Here is a 22,694-nt window from a genome sequence, read left to right as displayed (position 1 = left end):
TTGCGTGGACATTAAAAGTGACTTTCACTTAAATAATTGACATAAAAGACTTGCTTGATGAATCATGATCGCTCTCTGATATAGATTCTGATATGGCTGAATTACTTGCTCTTTGGGGATGTTTGGTCTGGTCTGCCTCTCTGACCTGCGGACAAATGATGTCTTGAAATGACTGCAACATCTCTGTGTCTCCCTCTTGTGGTTAAATGGATCATAACAGAATTGCATTTCTGAAATATTCTTTACTGACTCGCTCTTTCTTCTGTCTTCTTTCCTTTAGAAGCTTCTTCCATTCTTCAATCTGAAGTGACTGTTTCTCCTTTCCTCTCCTAGCTCAGCACCTCTCTGAGGTAGTCCTTCTCTCTGTCATCCTTTCTTCTTCCTGCTGGACTTCTCTTTCTGCCTCTTCTCCCATCCCTTTTCTCAGCACCTCAGGTATTACAACCCAATTGTTGACGTACTTCTGTTTCCTCAACTAAAATACTGCAGCCATTGTTGGAATTGTGTGTCTTGAATGTGAGTTGACGAGGACTACAGACACTGATGGAAGGCCCCCCCCCTCTCTCTCTCTCCCTTTTTCCATCCCTCCTTTCTCTCTCTGTAGGACCTAAAGCCAGGAGATGTGACCAACAAGAGAAGTCTGTGGGAAAACAAGGGCTCCTCCCCAGCCAAGGTAACCTGAACCACCTGAACTCTTCATAGTACACACACACACACATAGTACCTTTTTTTCTAAGAGTGTATCTAGAACCTAAAAGGTTCCCATAGGTCCCCATAGGATAACCCTTTGAAGAACCCTTTTTGATTCCAGGGAGAACCTATTTGGTTCCAGATAGAACCTTTTTGGGTTCCATGTAGAACCCTTTTCACAAAGGGTTTCCTATGGGGACAGCCAAAGAACTCTTTTGGAACCCTTTGTTCATATACATAAACACACACACCTGAGTTTAGACCATGGCTAATGCCATGAAGAATGTACACTGAACAAAAATATAAACGCAACATGTAAAGTGTTGGTCCCATGTTTCATGAGCTGAAATAAAAGATCCCAGAAATCTTCCATAGCAACGAAAAGCTTATTTCTCTCAAATTTTGTGCACAAATTTGTTTGCATTTCTCCTTTGCCGAGATAATCCATCCACCTGACAGATGTGGTATATCAAGAAGCTGATTAAACAGCATTATCATTACACAGGTGCCCCTTGTGCTGGGGACAATAAAAGGCCACTCTAAAATGTGCAGTTTTGTAACACAACACAATGCCACAGATGTCTTACGTTTTGAGAGAGGGTGCATTTGGCATCCTGACTGCAGGAATGCCCACCAGAGCTGTTACTAGATGATAATTTAATGTTCATTTCTCTACCATAAGCCGCCACCAATGTCATTTTAGAGAATTTGGCAGTACTTCCAACCGGCATCACAACCGCAGACCACATGTATGGCATCGTGGCATTGCTGATGTCAACGTTGTGAACAGAGTTCCCATGGTGGCGGGGGGGGGGGGGGGGGGTTATGGTATGGGCAGGAAAAAGCTACGGACGACGAACACTACTGCATTTTATGAATGGGAATTTGAATGCACAGAAATACCGTGATGAGATCCTGAGGTATCTGTGACCAACAGATGCATATCTGTATTCCCAGTCATGTGAAATCCATAGATTAGAGCCTAATGAATTTATTTCAATTCACTGATTTCCTCATATGAAGTGTAACTCTGTAAAATATTTGAAATTCTTGCATGTTGCGTTTATATTTTTGTTCAATAGTTACAGAAATGTCAAAACTTAGCAAAAATCCCCAAAATTACTGGAATTTGTACCGCCATCCTTTACACAGAGCATTTATTTTTTTAATATTATTTTTTTACTACAGCCTTATGGGCCTTGGTCTAAAGTAGCGCGTTACGTAGGGAGTAGGGTTTCAATTAGGACACATATACAGTAAATTCACATGTCACACAACAGCAGTACACTTAAAAGTATACCTGGGGAATGTTTTGAGGCCCTGTAGTATTTGTCTGTTAGTTAATAATATCATATGATGTACATTTTCCAGCTAGGGGGATAACAACGGCTTGTTGCTTTGTCTTGTTTTTGTTTGAAGAGCTCTGAAGAAGAGCTCTCTTAGCTAGTTGACTTCACCGTTAACTAGTCTGGAAACCCTGGAGAGGTAAAGATGTTTTAAAGATGTCAATTTCACTGCACTAATATTATCACTGGAATGACCTCAGTCTGCTATGATGTCAGGTCTTCTTCTCTTTTATTGGTAATAATTCGCCCTGGCCTGGTCCCAGATCTGTTTGTAGCAATGACCATAGGCGTTGGAAAGGCAGCACAAGAAGATCTGGAACCAGGAAAGCTGCACTGTAAATAGAAGTCAATGTTAAGAGCCATGTATTGTGCTATTGAAATATATAAACTTGGTGGTTCGAGCCCTGAATGCTGATTGGATGACAGCCGTGGTATATCAAGGGTATACACGGGTATGACAAAACATTTATTTTTACTGCTCTAATTATGTTGGTAACCCGTTTATAATAGCAGTAAGGCAACTCGGGGGTTGGTGGTATATGGACAATATACCACGGCTAAGGGCTGTGTCCAGGCACTCCGCGTTGTGTCGTGCTTAAGAACAGCCCTTAGCCATGGTGTATTGGCCATATACCACACCCCCTCGTGCCTTATTGCTTAAATATACTATACTATGGGTAATTAGTGCCTTTCACAAAATGGCTGTTCTATATTGTTTTCCATCCTCTCATTTCTATGCCCCTCTTGACACAGCAGCACCCACGCTTCCTGTATAGTCCTTTCTACTCTACTGTATATTTCAGTTCATGTTGTTGTAGAGACACATAATATAACCAATCCTTGCTACTGTATGTGTGGTTCCTTTTAACCACATCCTGAACAGGCAGTTGAAAGGACAGCTATTTCCAACCTCTACTGTGACCCTCACAATACAGGACCCCATGGCGCTCCAACGACCACAGTGTTGGCCACAACCCCATCAAGTGGCCTCCGTTATTTACTAGGATGATATTTCACCGATAAAAGACACAATAATTATATTTATTTATGGAATGGCTCTAAATGTGGCCCCTGGAGCAGAGAGGCTTGTGAAATAGGCCCTGGCATGCCTTGCTCTGCTGTCTCCCTATAGCGGAACACACAGACAGAGTACAGCAGCCTGCCAGCAGTGCAGTCCAATGCTGTGGCGAGCCACATAGAGCTGGAGGGGCACTAGACGGCTGGTTAGTGCTGACGTAAACCAGGCGTGGCACAGGGGAAGGTAGAGGGCTAGCGGTTATGAGCTGTGTTATTAACTAACCACAAATTGTGGTGATGTCAGGGGAGCTGTATGAGGGGATAGGGGACGTAGGAGCCTGATGGGCTTGGGATGAGTTCATGGGAGTGGGCGGGATATTAGTGGCAACCTATTCCCTAATATAGTGCACTCCTTTTAAGGCTCTGGTCAAAAGTATTGCACCATATAGGGAATAGGATGCCATTTGGGACACAGTCAGGACAGTGTTACCACAGGGAACTATGGGAGACGTCGTCCACGAACCACCGCGACCGGGCTTTACTGGATAGGCTTAGTGTGGCTGTGTGTTTGTGGATGTGGATGCAGGGGTTTGGATGTGTTGGGCAGGATGTGAACCCTGTTCATGTTGTTTCCCAAATCCCCCGTTTGGCTGGAATAAGCTTCTTGGTTCATTACTGTGGCATTTGCACTCTGTCTCAAACCTCTCAACCGAAGGCCCTAAAAATAATGGAAATCATACTCAAATGAACATCAACCCTTCCTTATTAATGTAGAAGAGGTACATTTGGTCGAACCACGGCCTGAGATTGAAAGGTTCCAGTGCACACAGCTTCTCACAGAAAATGGCAGTGTTTACTAAATGGACTGTTGAAGTGACTGCTACCTCAGATGACTTTCTCTCTTGACTTATTTCTCCACCTATCTTCTCTCAGGTGACTGGCAGAGGGGAGAATAAATCTGTCGCCAACGGTGAGTCCATTCTGTTACCATTACCAACATAGTTTTAAGCCTTAGGCTGAGGTCAAAGGTGACTGACTGTGTGTGTATCTGTGCCCATCTTGTTTGGGCCTATGCATGTCTTTGTATCTACGTTCTTCATAAGTCTGTGCTCTACTGACAATACACACCCAGAGTCAGTGAGGTTAAAGGGTTCTGCTCCATCTGAAAAAGGACAGGGAAAGGAGACTGTTGTAATTCACCGACGGCCATGTGGCCCAGCAGCACCCATAACTCCCTCGCTTCCTTCCCCAGCTCCCATAACTCCTTCCCTCCCACCCTGTAACACCATCGCCCCTGGGACCTGGTGTCAGCTGTAAATCATCTCTGTTTGCTGTTTGGCTCTCTGGCGATGGCGTTTTCAGATGCCACTTTCGCATTGTGTTCTATTTCCAAAGTGGCCCGCGCGCCACAACTCTTTTGTCCCGGTAGAGAGAACTGTTTGACCTTCAGGGATGCCGGACGTGTCTGTGTAATGTGTCGTTTTTCCAACCCCCCCCCCCCCCCCCCCCCCCCGCCCCCCCCATCCTCAACTCCCCTGCATCAACCCCCCTCACCCATTCGCTCCTTACCCCGACCTGGATTCTATTGTTGGGGTCGGACCTTCCAGGCTGTGAACAAATGAACAGCTGTTGGGTTGACACATTACTAGCTCGTGTGGTGGAAGATTATCACGCGATACACCTCATTTTGTCAGGGGCTAGCAGAGCAGAGGCAAACTCAATATAACAAGCTCACTTCACAATTCAGGCAAGGTGTGGCTCCATAGTTGGTGCATTCTGAAAATCTTGACCCAAGACAATCTGTCTCTCTACTTTAATCCTAAATGTGTTAAAGTAGAGAGAGACACTTGAAATAGCTGCACACACCCAACGTTTCTCGACACACACACACACATTGTATTCACCCCCCCTCCTCTTTGTTGTCACTGAGAGAAGGGCAAATGACAACATGACATGCATCAGTTATATAAATGTCAGCAGAGACAGGTAGGCAGGCAGGGACCTCACAGGCATCTGACACCACATTGAGCAGCATGCAACAACCCCAGTCTCATGCAGATACGCCTGCTTAACTGTTCTTACTGAAGGCTCTAGTCATACTGCAAAGACTTAACACCAGATCAAGATTGCAACCAAGACAGAGGTCTCTTTAGCTGACTAAATTTGACTGACTGTGGGTAAAGGCATAATGGTTTTGTCCTTAGGTGAGACATCCTAAATCTGGATGTGTGGGTTTAACCCATCATACATATAGTACCAGTTAAAAGTTTGAACACACCTACTCATTCAACTATGAAATAGCACATATGGAATCCTGTAGTAACCAAAAAAGTATTTTATATTTGAGATTCTTCAAAGTAGCCACCCTTTGCCTTGATGACAGCTTTGCACACGCTTGGCATTCTCTCAACCAGTTTCACCTGGAATGCTTTTCCAACAGTCTTGAAGGATTTCCCATATATGCTGAGCACTTGTTGGCTGCTTTTCCTTCACTCTGTGGTCCAACTCATCCCAAACCATCTCAATTGGGTTGGGGTCGGGTGATTTTGGAGGCCAGGTCATCTGATGCAGCACTCCATCACTCTCCTTCTTGGTCAAATAGCCCTTACACAGCCTGGAGGTGTGTTGGGTCATTGTCCTGTTGAAAAACAAATGATAGTCCCACTAAGAGCAAACCAGATGGGATGGCTTATCGCTGCAGAATTATGTGGTAGCCATGCTGGTTAAGTGTGCCTTGAATTCTAAATAAATCACTGACAGTGTCACCAGCAAAGCACCCCCACACCATCACACCTCCTCCTCCGTGCTTAACGGTGGGAACCACACATGCAGAGATCATCTGTTCACCTACTCTGCGTCTCACAAAGATACGGAGGTTGGAACCAAAAATCTCAAATTTGGATTCATCAGACCAAAGGACAGATTTCCACCAGTCTAATGACCATTGCTTGTGTTTCTTGGCCCAAGCAAGTCTCTTCTTCTTCTTATTGGTGTCCTTTAGTAGTGGTTTCTTCGCAGCAATTTAACCATGAAGGCCTGATTCACGCAGTCTCCTCTGAACAGTTAATGTTGAGATGTGTCTGTTACTTGAACTCTGTGAAGCATTTATTTGGGCTGCAATCTGAGGTGCAGTTAACTCTGAATGAACTTATCCTCTGCAGTCCTCATGAGAGCCAGTTTCATCATAGCGCTTGATGGTTTTTGCAACTGCACTTGAAGCAACTTTTCCATATTGACTGACTTTCATGTCTTAAAGTAATGGACTGTTGTTTTTCTTTGCTTATTTGAGCTGTTCTTACCATAATATGGACTTGGTCTTTTACCAAATAGGGCTATCTTCTGTATACCCCCCTACCTTGTCACAACACAACTGATTGGCTCAAACGCATTAAGAAGGAAATAAATTCCACAAATGTACTTTTAATTGAAATGCATTCCAGGTAACTACCTCATGAACCTGGTTGAGGGAATGCCAAGAGTGTGCAAAGCTGTCAAGGCAAAGGGTGGCTACTTTGAAGAATCTCAAATATAAAATATATTTTGATTTGTTTAACACTTTTTTGCTTACTACATGATTCCATATGTGTTATTTCATAGTTTTGATGTCTTCACTATTATTCTACAATGTAGAAAATAGTAAAAATAAAGAAAAATCCTGGAATGAGTAGGTGTGTCCAAACTTTTGACTGGTACTGTAGGTTAGTGTATTCAACCCTTAGATTTTGACTGTAGCGCTTATCGAGTTGTCTCTGTCCCTCAGCAGGTATGGGACACGAATGATACAAAGAGCTTCTTCTGATGGCTGGTGGGGACCAAGACAATCCAAGACTCTTCCTTTTCTATGTGTATTATACCAAAAGAATATGACCACCACACTGAGGGACCCCAAGGAATGGAGAGAAACAGGAGATTCTATTTAATAAGCACTGTACTGAAACGAACAGCCACCATCTCGTACCATGACAGTGTAGTGCCTTTGCACAACGATTTACTATGACTTACTTTCACAACAAACAAACAAAAGAATATGCTGTGAAATTTGGAGGTTTTATGATATGGTCATTTTGTTTTATGTTATAAGCAAAAACTTACAGAAGAAAAAAAAACTTAATTGAAATTAGATATATTTCCCATGCGCTCTTCAGTACATGTGTAGTTTTGATATAGTGAGAAATGTTTTTATATGAGGTTTCCAGTTCCACAATCATATCCGTGTTCCAAAGAGAGACATCTACCACCAATGCTCTGTCCATGTCGTCCATCTCACTTTTTTTATTTATATTTAAAGCAAAGCTTCACACATAGCTATTTTATTCATGTTCACCAGTTCAGGAGAGAGATTATACGGACTCCGTAGATTTGGCTTATTTCACTTTTTTTGTCTTACCAATAGTGCAACAATGGTCTGAGTTAATATATGTTAGCACATAAGTTCATGTCGTTATGAATATTATACTGTATCTTCTATTACAGCTTTATACTCAAGATTTGTTTCGCTTTTGTACTCTAAAATTGAGTGACTACCAACCGACAAGAGGCAATGAAAGGCAGTGCAAGCAACTAAAGGAAAGTTGTATATTAAGACGGCTATTATAACGTTTATTATGCTAGTTTCAATTTATTTATGTTTTTTTATGTGTTTTGTCATTGGCTGTCTTTGTAGCTTTTGTACCTGCTGTTTGAATCTCTAATTCACTTTGTTAAACTTTCAAACAACCCACAATGCAGCAGGTGTACTTAAGAGTTACATCCTCATCTTAGAGACTCTCTGATCCACAACATTCCACACCACTAAGCACGCGCACGCCGCCGGGCTTATTCACGTACATGCTCCAATGGATTCTATTTAGGAGGTAAAGGACCTCAGCTTTGTCAGTGAGTTTGTCTGAATATGGCATGCCAGATACACATTTATACACTATGCCTGTACCTTGAGACGGCATCGGTTTAAGCCGTATGTCGCCTTGCCATTTAAGCCCAAATCCGATGTACTAACTATAGGACTCTGAAAGAACGGAAAGTGCACATTTCGATATTGACGAGGATTGAGTCAGTCAAAAGAAGACAGATTTTGACTCCAGCCAACAATTGCGCTTGACGCTTGTTCTGGGTTTGAGTTTTCCTAAAAGTTCCATAATGGTATGTAAGATCGTGTTTACAGCATAAATCCTTTACATACAACGGTCTCAAGGCCTTGTTTTTGCGTGTAATAAACTGTACCTTACACGTTGCCAACTCAGTTTGACTTCAGCTGTTTCCTTCTTTTTTTTTAACCGTTTCATTATTGATGTTCTATGTTTCACATTTCGTTCATTCATTTTGCATGACATGCTTTGATAATATGGGTATTAAATAAAGGTTAGCAGGGGCATTGTAAGATTGTTCTGTGTAAACCTTGACAATCACATTCCATGACTCCTTAGAACGACAAGCAATGGAGTCTGACCAAAATATCTTAACATTATTTTACATTGCTGTTATTTCATATTTTGGTCATTTGCTTTTTTTGTCCATTTTGAAATTGTATTTTGATTTCAAACACCCTCATTTATTGTGTAGAGTTAACTATGCAAGGCACTCTATCTGTCGTTTCAGATACAACTTTGTTATAGTAGTGGGTAGTTTCCTACAGAATGAATGTTATGAAATATTTGTACCGTTGACTCAACAACAGCAATAAAGAGATATAAATTGTTCCAATTTGTCAAATTTATTTTCTCTTTCTAACACGGAACTCACTATATCATTGACTGCTTAGACAGCTTTACCTCTACCTATCTTGGAACTCAGAACCAAATGAATGTTAACAGCCTGTGTGAGTATGACATGACATGACTATAGCTCGATTAGATGAGCCACGGTTAAGTCCTTGTTCCTGCTTTTAATGGTTGAGATATATATCAGGCTTCCTTTATCTCTAACAATAGACTTCACTGCCCTAACCAATCAGATATAAGAGGTGGTCACATGGGTGGCAGGGCTGCATTATGTGAGCATTAGAGTCTCATTGAAGTTGTCTGTTTCTGGATCTGGATCTGAAAGAATAAGACCGGTCCATTTCTCTTTCCCGTGGGGTTTGGAGGTAAGGCTATTGACTGTGACCCCTGACTTGACTGTAACGATGACACTTTACTGGGATGCATGTGTGAATGAATGTCTGCTCTGGGGCTAGACTCCTGTTTTATAATCCATGTCAATCTGGGCACTGGGGATGTGGAATAAATGAATTCTGGGCAAGAAGGACCATATATTTTTTTGCATTAAGAAATGCTGAACTAATACATTTCAGGCAATGCCAGAGAGAAAAGTTTATGGATTCTGTTTCTTTGCGTCTGTTTGATTTGCTTCTCATGGCCCAGACTGGACAGAGACAGACAGTCAGTGGGCACTAAGCTCGTCTTCTGTAGGGGGAACTGGGTGTTAGCATGCTTTGGGCTTTGACTTAATGCTGGTTAATGCTGAAAGCGGCACCCGCAACATTCCTGCCACTGTCAAACCATTTTATTCCAGCGCTCAAGCCAGGGCCCAATGCTGACCGCGCACATTAAAGCGAAACGCATTTAATTCCACGGGGAAACAAGTCTCATCGCCTGTGAATTCTTGGTGGATTTGAGTTAATACGTTTTGAGACACAGCTCTTTAAACAGATGGTGTATATTCTACTTCACATCTCTCTTAGCTAGAGTTCTCTGTTGTAGCCATTCGGAGGTCAGACTGGGACACTATGTCCTCAACTGAGTTGAAGTCTGTTTAGAAGAAATGCACTCTAGGCTAGTTACTTCCGTCCAGATGTATGTTATGTATAGGAGTGTGTCCCAAATACACTTCACTTGTCATGAACTGGCATGTAAGGTCAGAGGATGGGCGGAGGGATGGGTGAGGTGAGGAGTACTGGTTTTCTAATCCAGCCCTCTAGGTTTGCTTCAGTTTTATCCTTCATGGCAAATATGGTCAATGTTAAGATTGACTCCCATCTCCTCTGATAGATAGTTTTATAATGGGATCATCTTGGGCATGTAACTCGTGTTGCTAAAAGCTGTGGAGTTGATGGGTGCTGTATGTACAGCTCTAGAGGGTTGGCCAACCCGTTGTCTAAAATAGCTGGCCTTGACTGGCATGTTATTCATTGATTTAATGTGTGTGTGTGTGTGTGTGTGTGAGTACAAGCATGTAGGCGCTCAATAAACTCAGCCAACTTCATTGTCTAGAATAGCACCTAACACCTGCTGGTGAACTGTGCTTTATTATTGTTAAAAATAACCCCTCCCGTATATCAACGGAGTGACTCTAGTTTTATGATCTGATGATTTATCTTTCAACGGAAAGTTCCTCCACACGATAGCATTCTTACATTTGTTAGTTAAATATAGAACTATATAACCTCATGAATCTGTTCCTGTCTGTAAAGTAATGATAGCCTTCAGGTTGTCCCTAAAATGCACCGTATCTGGTATGACAAGGCCATCGGCTTGAAATAATACGTTGGAGTTTAATTAATGCCAGTACATATTTGGGAGGTATGTGCTATTCCTTAGCACCTGTGCAAAGTGTTCACCTGCTATTTCTAGAAGAGTGTAAACACATTTATAGTACACTGATTTACGATTGGGATGGCAGGGCAGTGGTTGTAAAAATAAAATAAAAAAGTTTAATTTACTGTTATCTGTTTGTCTTGAACTGGAAATCTATAAATAAAGTATTGGAAAGTAACAGTGCCTTTTAGTGCCTGGTGCAAAAATACTAAAATGTGTCCCTCAAAGTGTCCATTGCTGTCCCAGTCCCAGTGGAATGGTTAGTGTGTTATCCAGACATCAGGTTATCCTGCCCATAGAGCAGAGAGGAGAAGCCCTCCATGCCAAGAGGAAATGGCTGAAGATTAGTCTTGGAGCTGTTTAGAGCTGAGGGCCTCAGGGCAGCCAGTCCCAGTGGTGAAAGAACACCACATACAGACACTCGACTCAAACACATCAGATATCACTGTACTGTGTATCTCTATGTGCCGCAGATGAAAACGTCAGTAGGCCTGAGTGCGTTTAAAATGGTCCCTATTCCTTATCTAGTGCACTAGAGCCCTGGTTAAAAGTAGTGCACTATATCAGGAATCGGGTGCCATTTTAGACACAGCTTTGTGTGGGTAGGGAAGATTCAAAGGTTTCAATCGTTATCTCGTGTTTTTGCAATCCATCCATGCCCCAGTCATTTCACCACTATATTCCTTCTCCTCGTGCTTATTTGTGTGAAACAGAAAACATCAGTAGTCTTGTCTCTCATGTCCAGGTAATCCGATCTAAACATGGCAGATGAAGAAAATGAGTAAGTATGGTATATTTATCTTTGTCGTCTCAGAAACTATAGCCTACACTACAGTGTATTTAGTAACGAAAATGTTTTTCAAAACAATGTCTTCCAACAAAATGTCTCATGTTTTTTTGTTTGTTTTCTTTTCAGGGAGGAAGGTACAGTAAGACTTTGAGAATTGTTTATTACTTTTTTGGCTAAACGAAATACGCTTCAAGCCACTTTAAGCTGAGTGTACAAAACATTAGGGAACACCTGCTCTTTCCATGTCATAGACTGACCAGGTGAATCTAGGTGAAACCTATGTTCCCTTATTGATGTCACCTGTTAAATCCTCTTCAATCAGTGAAGATGAAGGGGAGGAGACAGGTTAAAGATGGATTTTTAAGCCTTGGGACAATTGAGAAATATATTGTGTGTGTGCCATTCAGAGGATGAATGGGCAAGACAAAAGATTTAAGTGCCTTTAAGAGCCAGGCGCACCAGTTTGTGTGTGTCAGGAACTGCAATACTGCTGGGTTTTCACGCGCAACAGTTTCCCATGTGTATCAAAAATGGTCCACCACCCAAAGGACATCCATCCAACTTAACACAACTGTGGGAAGCATTGGAGTCGACATGAGCCAGCATCCCTGTGGAACGCTTTCGACACCTTGTAGAGTCCATGCCCTGACGAATTAAGGCTGTTCTGAGAGCAAAAGGAGGTGCAGCTCATTATTAGGATGGTGTTCCTAATGTTTTGTACACTCAATTGCACATATATTGCTAAGATTGCTATATTAGCTGTATTGCAAATATATTGCTGAGCTGACTTAACCCATGTCTGCGCAGTTGCAGAAACCCCCACAGAGGAAGGTAAAAGCTGTGTATGGCTTCGTGCGTTACTTAGACGTTGTTTGATTGAGTGCATGCTAGATATACTGTAGCAAGTCCTTCTTGTGTCATTTTCAAAGCCTGTTATAGGCCATTCTTTACTGTTTAAACTCAAATTATTCATGGATTTTTTTTAAAAGCATGCTTCGTGTACCTGATCAAAATATACGTTAAATTATAAATTTCAAATGCTATGTCTACATTTGTCTGTCAAGATAAACATTTGGAATTTGCATATCATTTGTATACTTGTTTCCTACCCTTCTGTCTTTGTGGTGTGTGCTTACATGGATATCCAAGGTGTATGAGACTTATACCCTTTTCATGTGTCCGACTCCATATTCCATCCAATAGCTAAACAGATGTTACACCATGCACTCTCCATTCCATAAACAGAATGTGTTGTTCACTCTACAATGGTTTTCAATGTTCTGACAAAGGTTGCATGAAATGTTTGTATGTACTGTATGGAAATCATACTGATACTGAATCAGATTCAAACAATTTGATCCAATCTGATCACTATGTATGAAAATGTGTTTCATACCAGTTTGATGGCCCTGACTACAGATCTAGGATCAGATCACCATACACCAATTCTAAACCATAATCATTATTGTCCTTAAACAATATCTGACCCTAGGTCAGTGGTTAGGGCTTCTACCAACTCATTGCCTGGTATTGAACCACTAATTCATCTTCTGTCCACTCATCAGTCGAGGTTGAAGTCCCAGCAGAGGAAGGTAAAGTGTCCCATGTGCTGTGAACTGCATGTATACAGTTCCATAAATAATAGTATTATCAAGATATGCATATTGTACAGCTAGAGATGCAGTTTTCTTCAGTGTTGAAATACTCTATATTCCTATGTCATACATACTAGTTTATAGAATGCACTGTAACATTTTGGCTCTAGTCACTGGTACCTTAATTTCAGATGGCATACAGTATTCCTGTAGTTAATGCTGCATTAATGATTTTGGCTGTATTCATTATGAACAAAACAATGCACTTTAAGCTTTATTCAGATGTCTGATGTCCTTACAATAGATGCTGCTCCTGCAGAGGAAGGTAATGCTTTTCAACGCTTCATATGTACAGATTCTGCATGCTAATATACATGTACTGTACCCCACATACAAGTTATATACTGTGCAACAACAAAAAAAATGTGGTATGAGCAGTGTTTTTGTAGTCAATGAAGTTGAAAGCAATTGTCCCGCAGATATTCTGTCACGTATAACGTACATAATATCTCTCCTCGCAGAGCTGCAAAATAATATTTGCTTCATAATCAGACCAAAGGCTGTATTTCTGTCTGCCTTATTGACTCTGCCTTAGCATAACAGTGGCTGACACTAAACAATCCTATGCTTTTAGCTATAACAGAACCTGCCCCAGAACCTGTAGAATGTGCATATATATTATTATTATTATTATTGGCTTAGTACCAAAAAAGTAATCATCTTTGTCAAAGTGATAGTTAAGCGATTTATCTACTGTAGGTCTAAATGTGTAAAATTGCTGAACTATCCCTTTTTAAGTTATTTGCTTCACTCATTGCAAATTCACTAATCAACGATATGACTTTACCACAGAACCTGCCCCGTGCAGTCGTAGGTAAACCGTGTCATGGCTTGATATGCTTCTTGTTTTTGCACATTATTATTATTAGTGAATAATAATCATTCATCCACTTACTAATCATTCCCTACCGTTACCGTAGAGCCCACGCCAGACGTAGAACCAGGTAATGCTTTCTTGCGTTTAACATTAAATGTCATTGCTGCATATTAAGATGTACCCTAGCTACAGTATCATTATTAGACTTAAGTGTCGAGAGCAAAAGTATACCGGTGTTATTATTTTACCCCACAGTAGTTTGGCGTTATGTCGTGGAACATGTTTGTTTTGGTTCTGTCTTCTTTGCTTCAAGCTTTATTCGCATACTAACATTGTATCTTCACCGTAGAACCAGAGCCAGAGCCAGACGTAGAAGGTAAAGACCTGTTTTTGCTTTACCATGGTCTTTAGTTTCTAGTATAGATGTGCATTTGTGCTAATAGTACACGTTCCTTAATGCCAGTGAAGTAATCTAAGACACATAAGCAATCGGCATTATATTAATGCAACATACAGTGCATGCTTATTTTCACAACACTGACTGAGTTATTTTTATTATTATATCAATTATAATATATATTACTTTTTCTTTACCTCATATTTTTACACTCAACTGATCCACTCCTCATTTGCTTATCCTTACAAAAGAGCCCACTGCAGTAGAAGGTAATTTTGATCTTTTACCTCTACATCACAAAGTTTTCCCCTGCATGGATTATACTGTAGCCTTCTATCTGCAATAGTAACGTAATGTATTAACTAGGCACGACAACAGCTTGCAGCTAATCTGGCCCACAGGTGCTGTCAAAGCCGCAACAAAAATATTTTTGCACATTCATTTTCATAATTATTTGCTTCCTGCTTTATTGATTCCTTCATGTGTCCTAGCAACAGAACCCCCCACCTGTTGTAGAAGCTAAAGCTTTTTTTTGGGCTTCATCTTACAAATACGTACAGTGCATCATCTCATATTCTATTGTTCGCTTCATGCTTTCCTATCTTTGCTAATCAGTCTGATGATGCTTTTATAACAGAGCCGCCCCCCGCAGTAGTAGAAAGTAAAGCTTTTCTTGGCTTCGAATTCACTTAGTTTGACCTGCATTTGATATCCCAGATGCATGTATGTTATAAACTGTATTATAAACTGGGTGGTTCGAGCCCTGAATGCTGATTGGCTGACAGCCGTGGTATATCAGATGTATACCATGTGTATGACAAAACATGTTTTTTTATTACTGCTCTGCTCTATTACTGCTCTCATGCTAAAGTGTCTCAAATGGTACCAGTGAAAGATGTGCTATATAAGCAATAAGGCACCTCGGGGGTTTGTGGTATATTGCCAATATACCACGGCTAAGGCCTGTGTCCAGGCACTCCGCGCTGCGTTGTGCATAAGAACAGTCCTTAGCTGTGGTATATTGGCCATATACCACACCCCCTCGGGCCTTATTGCTTATATAGCACACCTTTCACTGGTATCATTTGTGCCACTTTAGCATACCCAGCTAACAAACGTATCATACTGATTAACCCCCATTACTGACTAATATGTACTGATTCAATATCAATAGACCTTTACAGCGTGCGCTTCACAACGTCATATTCTCACACTCCACTGATCCACATTTCAGTCTATCGACTACTAAACAAATCATTCTCATGTCCCTCACATAGAAACGCCTGCAGAAGAAGGTACCTGTTATACGTAGTTGTCTTGTACAGAATGCATGAAGTGTACTCCTATAACTATAGACTGTGACGGTCTGCTGTGAATGTTCTTTTGTATTCCTTAGTATCTAATACTTTGTGTTTCATACCATTCCGCTGCCTGTCAGAACATTGAGCCATCACTATGTGATAATGCATTGGTTTTGGTTGCGTAATACACACTTTCATACAGTAGGTTTCAATAGATAAGGCCTATGACTGAAATATCCTGCAGTAATAATCCAATGTGTTACCATAGTGTACTGAACATGTATGAGTCTTGTGTTGAAAGCTCTGTGTGTAATCATCCCTTCTTTTTCTGTATGTTTTTCACCAACAGCCGGTGGAGAGACTCAAGGTGAGTGTGGTCTAGTTCTTTGTAACTATAGTTCTAGGTCTATTCTTGTTCTATGTAACTAGTTCTAGATCTATTCTTGTTCTATGTAACTAGTTCTAGGTCTATTCTTGTTCTCTGTAACCAGTTTAAGGTGTAGTTGTCAAGTTCTCTGTATGTATTTTGGATAGAATTTCAGAAAATCACTCTTTAGAGTCATGTGTCTCAGTCTAAAATAAGTTATTTCTTGTTTTATTATTTTTTGCTATAAAACAACAGACCGTACTGAAGGCACAATTAGATTTCGTATTAAAAGGTTTTGAAGTTTTGAAAAACGTCTGTTGAATCATTTTCAAAGCCATTTATGTTTTAAAAAACACTTCAAACCTTCGGATTTTTCTAAATAAGAGACATTTCAAAACATTTAGATTTTTACTAATCAGATTTAGAAAAAATATATATTGAATTTGATCACTTCTTATTTCTACTTTGAATGAAATATAATATAATATATCATATAATATATCATATAATATAATATAATAGCCTTTTCTGTTGTGACTTACAGATTCCAAAGCCAAACCAAAGTAAGTGTTTGATTCTATTTCGGCCAACAACTTTCTCTTGTGGTTTTCCGTGTCACTGAATCAAAGTAATTAAATGTAGAGTATTTGATGGAATCATCTTTGGTGTTTTTCAGAAGTTTTATGCCAAACGTTGCCCCTCCAAAGCTACCAGAGGGAGATGGTAAAGTCGATTTTGACGTGAGTGATGCAATCCTACCAGCTAGATTACCTGAATATAGCAAAAAGAGTACACAACAAACTATGTGTGTGTGTGTGTGTGTGTGTGTGTGTGTGTGTGTGTGTGTGTGTGTGTGTGTGTGTGTGTGTGTGTGTGTGTGTGTGTGTGTGTGTGTGTGTGTGTGTGTGTGTGTGTGTGTGTGTGCGTGCGTGCGTGTGTGTGTGTGTTTTTTAATTTTTTATTTTTTTTATTTTTTTTTACAGGACCTGCACAGGAAGCGTCAAGAGAAGGACATGGCTGAGCTGACCTCTCTGATTGAGTCTCACTTTGTCCAGAGGAAGAAAGATGAAGATGAGCTCATCAGTCTCGTCAACAGGATCGTAAGTCCTCTACTGCAGCACTGCTGGAGCTCACACACACACACACTGCTGGGACACGCTGCTGGGGCGTGTTGGTGAACTACACACGTAATGAGTGACATTGCAGACCTGACATTCTGGTTGGCTCCCATAGCTTAAGCCCAGGCTCAGTGTGCCAACATAGTCTTGAGGTACACAGAGGAATCAGGTTGGATACCTTATCTGTCACGGACTGTAACTGTGTGTGCATGTGTGTGTGTGTGTGCAGGAGAAGCGTCGTACCGAGAGGGCAGAGCAGCAGAGGATTCGTGCTGAGCAAGAGAAAGAGAGGCAGGCCCGTCTAGCCGTGAGTCTCTCATTGTGTAATGTTTCAATTGTGATGTCAAGGCCAACTGTGGCCCAAGTTGTTTTCTCCTCTTCTTTAACCTTCTGTTGCTCACTCCCCGACGCAGGAAGAGAAAGAGAGGAGGGAGCAAGATGAACAGCGTAGGAAGCACGATGATGACGCCAAGAAGAAGAAGGCCCTCACTACCATGACTCACACATACGGTGGCATCCAACAGAAGGTCAGCGCTAGCTCCGCACGCACTCGCTCTCTCTCATGATCACGACATTTGCATCAGAGTTGCTGCCCCCTCGTGGTTATCTTGACACTTACATGCCCTCTCGCTGTGCTGCGGTGATGTCCTTCCACAGCAAGAGGGCAAGAAGGGAGCCAAGAAGCAGACTGAGAGAGAAAAGAAGAAGAAGATCCTGGCTGACAGAAGGAAGGCTCTGATCATCGACCATCTCAATGAGGACAAACTCAAGTATGACATGTTTAATTACCCCGAAATACTCACAGGTCTTTGACTGAGTCTCAAATGGCACCCGGCATCTGGTCAAAAGTTATGCACTTTTTAGGGAATAGGGTATCGTCACAGACACACACTGAAAGCTCTATTTCATTGTTGAAATTATCTATTGTACAGGTTTACACATCAAAGAAAACATGAAATGCAGATAAATACACATAGTTGCTTAGAAAGTCTCCTGTGAAGGAGAGACCGAAAGTAGAACCTCATGCGCTGGCTGAACGCTGGCTTCCCGTTGGTTGTCGTCCTGCAGGGAGAAGGCCAATGAGCTGTGGCAGTGGATGATGGAGCTGGAGGCGGAGAAGTTCGACCTCAGCGAGAGACTGAAGAAGCAGAAATACGACGTAAGTGTTCTCACTCTGGTACAAGCTATGGTGACAAAACCCATGGCTGTACTGTGCATAGTGATCCACAGGGTAAAAACAAGATCACTGGTCGTGCCAATGACATGACAGTATAATACGGTGATGATTACAAGATTGTGATGTTTTACTTCAAATGGGTCTTTTTCATGTGTCCTGACCTCCATATCATCTCCTCTGAACTCCTTATCATCTCCTCTGTCATCCAATGACTGCATACCACAAGGGGCTGGTGAGGGGAGGACGGCTCATAATAAATGACGGGAGTGAATTGAGGAAAAATGTACTTACTACAACTGTGATCGGGTTGTCTCACCTATCTTAAAATGAATGCACTAACTGTTTACGTCTCTCTGGATAAGAGGGTCTGCTAAATGACTAAAATGTTCATGTAAAAGGAATGGAATCCAACATGGAAACCATGTGTTTGATACCATTCCATTTATTCCGTTCCAGCCATTCCTATGTGCCCGTCCTCCCCAATTAAGCTGCCACTAGCCGCCTGTGCTCTATACCAAAGCATTACATGTGTCCTTTTACATGCTGTGAATGCAGTCTATTTCACAGAGAGTAACTTACACTCATGAAATACAAAGCAGTTTAAACATATACATGCATAACAAGCCACATCCCCCTACTCTGAAACTGGTAGTGTTAATCCTACTGCCTAAGAGGACTTCCTACGAGGGGCGCAGCTGTCTAAAACTCTGACTTGCTTCCAGATGAATGTTCTCCAGACCCGAATCAATGAGCAGCAGAAGTTGTGAGTAATCGGCTGTGGGGGCGTCAACCTCACTGTTGTGTAGTCCGCTGTCAGTCGTTGTTGTCAGAGTGAGCGTTTTTTATTTGACACTCGGGGCTCAGGGAAGCGCAACCGGGTGACCGGGTCAGGTCAGGTGGTGGACCACAGGTGAATGCTTTCGACCACAGGTGAACCACACACTCCACACACTCAGACAGGTGGTGGTGCAGCCAGGCCATGGCTCCAAACTGCAGGATCCCAGGTTTCCCTACAGGTTTCAGTCAGTGTGTTGTCTCAGTGCTTAGGCAGCCTCCACTGTGTGTCCCTTCACAGATCAATCAGCTTCTGGCCCGTGTCCAGGACCACCAGAGGTAAGTACCCAGAGCCACACTGGTCAGTTTCTTCTCTATTTAAAAGAGCCTGGGGGGCCTAAAACAACCAACAAATGATAATTAATGCTCCTCATTAAAAGAAAACATTAAATAAAGCCAAGTTTTGGAATACTATCAAGACATTTGCAGTTGGGAACATTCAATGGTGTGTCTCAAAAGTCTAAAGTGGCTTCCTCTCTTCGTCTCCTCTCATTAATCGGTATTGATCTGAAGACACAGAGTATGTGAAAGCAACCTTTCCTGCTTTTTTTCATCAGTGCAGATGAAGGAAAGGAGACAAGGAGAAGGAGCTACTTTAGACTATTGAGATACACCCATTGTCCCTCATCCATTCACTGTTCACGGTCTTAACCCCAAGGCCTTTTAAAGTCACATGATCCTGCTTGAAGAGAACTAGCTCGGAGCATATGATCCAACCTGGGAGAAAACATTAGGATCGTAGTGCTGCATCCTAAATTGACCAGTCTTTAGAGTGGCTCCTTCCATTCCATCCATCCCTCTCCATTCATCTAGAATAGACCCCAATAGTCTGGGAAGATCGTGATCCTAATCAACAGCCTACTATTGGCCCCAGAACATTGTGTCATCATCAAAACTGACAGTACATTATAGTCTTTGTAGGTTAAGGAACTTCGTTAAGTCGTATGTATTGCAGTTCATACAGTATATGTACTGTAATGCCTCTAAAAAATGACCTCTGGGAAAATGGGTTGACTCCTGTCCACTAGTTTCTGATGGTAAGTTGAATTTTACATACAGGTATTGGCTGGCTATAGCTTTCTAACTCATCTGTCATGCTTGAGGAATGATAGATTGATAGCCTATACTAAATTATACATTTAAATGGTGCATTATGGGTGAAATTCTAACTTCCAATTCAGTCAAATGTCCACTTAGTTTCCCATTGACATCAGTGCATGACTAAGAGAAAATGAGAGAACATCACGGTAAGACCGCTGAAGATAGGACACGATCGCCATGTCATTCATTCATCCTCGTCCTTTACTAACCCTCGGTCCTGTGTGTGAAAGTTCTGTGTTCCCTTTCATCCTGCGATGCATGCCAACTCTCACAGAACTGTCTCTGTTTCCATTCCCATCCCACACTCCCCCCTCTTTCATACATCAATCTATCTATCTCTAACTCATTCTTTCAAAACTACTCTTCCTCTTTGGTGCTGTAAACATCATAGAAAATGTTTAGGATAGATTTGTTGAAGATGTTCCTGGTAGAACCTTTGAATATACATGTACTCGATATTTAAAATATTTTGTTGGTCATATGTATTCACTGACATTAGTATAGTAATCGCTTATAGAATTCCTTTTAGGTCCTTGAGGAGCTTATGTCTTTCAGCTCTTAGTATAACTACGTGTATTGTTCCTAAGTATACCAATATAATAGCGCCACCTACTGGTCAGTTAGAAAGAGTGACAGAGGTGTTTGACTGGTCTGTCTACGCTGTGTGGTTTCACAGTGCCAAAGGCAGAGGCAAGGCCAAGGCAGTCAGGAGATAATGAGACCTGGCAGGATGAAGTCTTCAGGACTGAGACGCCAGACGATGACGGAGGATTGTTTTGTTGTTGTTCTTGTTCTTGTTATCAGTGTACATGCAAATTACTATGGAAATGTACTGTTATCACGGTCACTGTTTGCATGAAGCTAGAAACAATAAAGAGATGTTTGCTTTTGATTCAGTGTCTGGTTAGATTTTAATGAAAAATCTGAAAAGTTTTAATGAAAAGTCTGAGGCTGAAAAAATGTACAAGACTGGTGCTACCCATTTGAAAATGCACGGACGACTGTTATAAGTCGCTTTGGATAAAAGCGTCTGCCAATTGGCATATATTATTATTACATAATGTACAATACTGTGGCTCCAGTAGTGCTAAAGCTTTCGTCTCAATTCCCTGAGGTCGTGAATTCAAATCTAGCTTCCTTCTCTCCCTCCATCTCTGGCTCATAACTTAAAGCGTAAAGCGTTTTGAGCATCTGGAAAAAGCGTTATATAATATAATCAATTATTATTAGACAAAGCAACAAATTATTGAAATAAATGTATTTATTAACCACACATAGAATAATACAGTACGACATAACACATAATATTGCCTGCACAGTGCAATCCCTTACAGAAAAACCACATGATTTCACATGTAGAAAATCACGATGTCGCATAAGAAATTTCACTTGACAACATGCTTTTGGAACACTTCACATCGTGTTTTTGGAACACTACACATGTGAAAACAAAAATTACTTATGATACACACAGCGCTTTTAACGTAGTGTATTCAACTTACATATTTGACACACATGATTACATTGTATATGGTTATTTATACAGTAATTATTATTGTGTCCTTACCTGGGATTTGAACATCATTCCGATCTTCCTGCTACTCCACCATGTCTGTGTCAATATCTGATTTCACCTGTATTCCTACACTTTGGAACTTAAAAGTAAATCTCAGCTTTGTTAAAAAATACACAAGAAAAACTATTATATTTATCATAGTGATTCAGGAGTAACATTAAAGCAGAATAATATACCACACCAACATTAGATATCTATACAGAAAACCCTCAAATGTTTGAAATGTGTCAATTAAATCAATGATGTGAAAATACTCTGATTAACTGATAACTAAAATAGCAGTGCACATGGCACTCTTTTGCTAAGTGCATAGGTAATGAATATGTAGGGCAATACTACAGACTTTGTGGCGCAGCAGAAATATCATCACACCTCAAATCCCGGGTCATATTTTAGCTGAACAGCGAACCACTTACTTTAAAACCGCCATACCTTTTCATGACTTTACTTATAAATAGTTTGGGATGGTTTGGAACCATCACGTGATTTCCTGACGACTGGTAAAACAAATGTCTTGAGAACATCTTACAAACATCCTAATATGGTCCTCACCCTTATGGAAAAACCACATGAATTTCACGAGATCACATGTGAAGTTAATGTGATAATGTGACAACATGTAAAACAATATGTGATAACATGAAACTACAAATGACAACATGCAAGCACATCTGAAAACATGATCTCATGTGATGTTCCAAAAATACGTTTGCAAATTGTTTCAAATGTGAAATTTCACTTGCACATGATGTTCCATAAACACGTTGTAACATGTGAAAAGTCATGTGAAGTGTTCCAAAAACACGTGTTCACATATGAAATGTCATGAGAAGTGTTCCAAAAACAGGCTTTCACCTGATATTTCACATATGAAATCATGTGGGATTTCCGTAAGGGGGATACCAGCAACCTGAATATCCTGGTCTGTGGCAATGACAGAAATCAACCACTGATTTATTGGCAAGAATACATTAAT

At 41.1% G+C, this 22,694-nt stretch overlaps 2 protein-coding genes across 10 annotated transcripts in view; both read left to right on the top strand.

The window, feature by feature from the left end:
• The window catches only part of LOC120049885 (non-muscle caldesmon-like), a 55,733-nt gene extending 46,984 nt beyond the window's left edge, over window positions 1-8,749 (top strand). For 5 of the 7 annotated variants that reach the window (XM_038996371.1, XM_038996370.1, XM_038996374.1 and 2 more), the window contains 3 exons: window positions 605-673; window positions 3,987-4,023; window positions 6,814-8,749. In XM_038996371.1, coding sequence (XP_038852299.1) covers window positions 605-673; window positions 3,987-4,023; window positions 6,814-6,833 — 126 coding nt within the window. In that variant the 3' untranslated portion in view covers window positions 6,834-8,749. Of the gene's footprint in view, window positions 1-604; window positions 674-2,109; window positions 2,176-3,986; window positions 4,024-6,813 lie in introns of all 7 variants that reach the window. The other 2 variants (XR_005477149.1, XM_038996372.1) reach the window with 2 other exon arrangements.
• A 305-nt stretch (window positions 8,750-9,054) lies between these two features.
• On the top strand, window positions 9,055-21,034 carry LOC120049333 (troponin T, cardiac muscle-like). Of its 3 annotated transcripts, XM_038995584.1 has the most exons (19): window positions 9,055-9,135; window positions 11,331-11,366; window positions 11,502-11,509; window positions 12,941-12,967; window positions 13,275-13,295; window positions 13,969-13,974; window positions 14,197-14,223; window positions 14,496-14,513; window positions 15,522-15,539; window positions 15,895-15,912; window positions 16,457-16,475; window positions 16,589-16,652; window positions 16,896-17,012; window positions 17,260-17,337; window positions 17,444-17,557; window positions 17,688-17,800; window positions 18,099-18,189; window positions 18,930-18,970; window positions 20,819-21,034. In XM_038995584.1, exons 2-19 carry the CDS (start codon window positions 11,347-11,349, stop codon window positions 20,856-20,858), a joined length of 840 nt encoding a protein of 279 aa, XP_038851512.1. In that variant the 5' UTR covers window positions 9,055-9,135; window positions 11,331-11,346; the 3' UTR covers window positions 20,859-21,034. The 3 variants fall into 3 exon arrangements, with proteins under 3 accessions (XP_038851512.1, XP_038851514.1, XP_038851513.1); XM_038995586.1 differs by lacking the exons at window positions 15,522-15,539; window positions 18,930-18,970 and adding an exon at window positions 19,283-19,320 and having other exon boundaries at window positions 9,069-9,135; XM_038995585.1 differs by lacking the exons at window positions 9,055-9,135; window positions 18,930-18,970 and adding an exon at window positions 19,283-19,320 and having other exon boundaries at window positions 11,347-11,366.
• The last annotated feature ends 1,660 nt before the right edge of the window (window positions 21,035-22,694 follow it).

The sequence above is a fragment of the Salvelinus namaycush genome, chromosome 6 (assembly GCF_016432855.1).
Source record: "Salvelinus namaycush isolate Seneca chromosome 6, SaNama_1.0, whole genome shotgun sequence".
Classification (NCBI taxonomy): Eukaryota; Metazoa; Chordata; class Actinopteri; order Salmoniformes; family Salmonidae; genus Salvelinus; species Salvelinus namaycush.
This window is presented reverse-complemented; position numbering and strand designations above follow the sequence as displayed.

What these genes read in the sequence shown, in the direction of transcription:
- LOC120049333 (XM_038995584.1), top strand. Translation starts at nt 11,347, where the DNA reads ATGGCAGATGAAGAAAATGA. An exon ending in TCAGTCTCGTCAACAGGATC is followed by an intron (nt 17,013 to 17,259) that starts GTAAGTCCTCTA and finishes GTGTGTGTGCAG; the next exon opens with GAGAAGCGTCGTACCGAGAG. An exon ending in TGAAGAAGCAGAAATACGAC is followed by an intron (nt 18,190 to 18,929) that starts GTAAGTGTTCTC and finishes ACTTGCTTCCAG; the next exon opens with ATGAATGTTCTCCAGACCCG.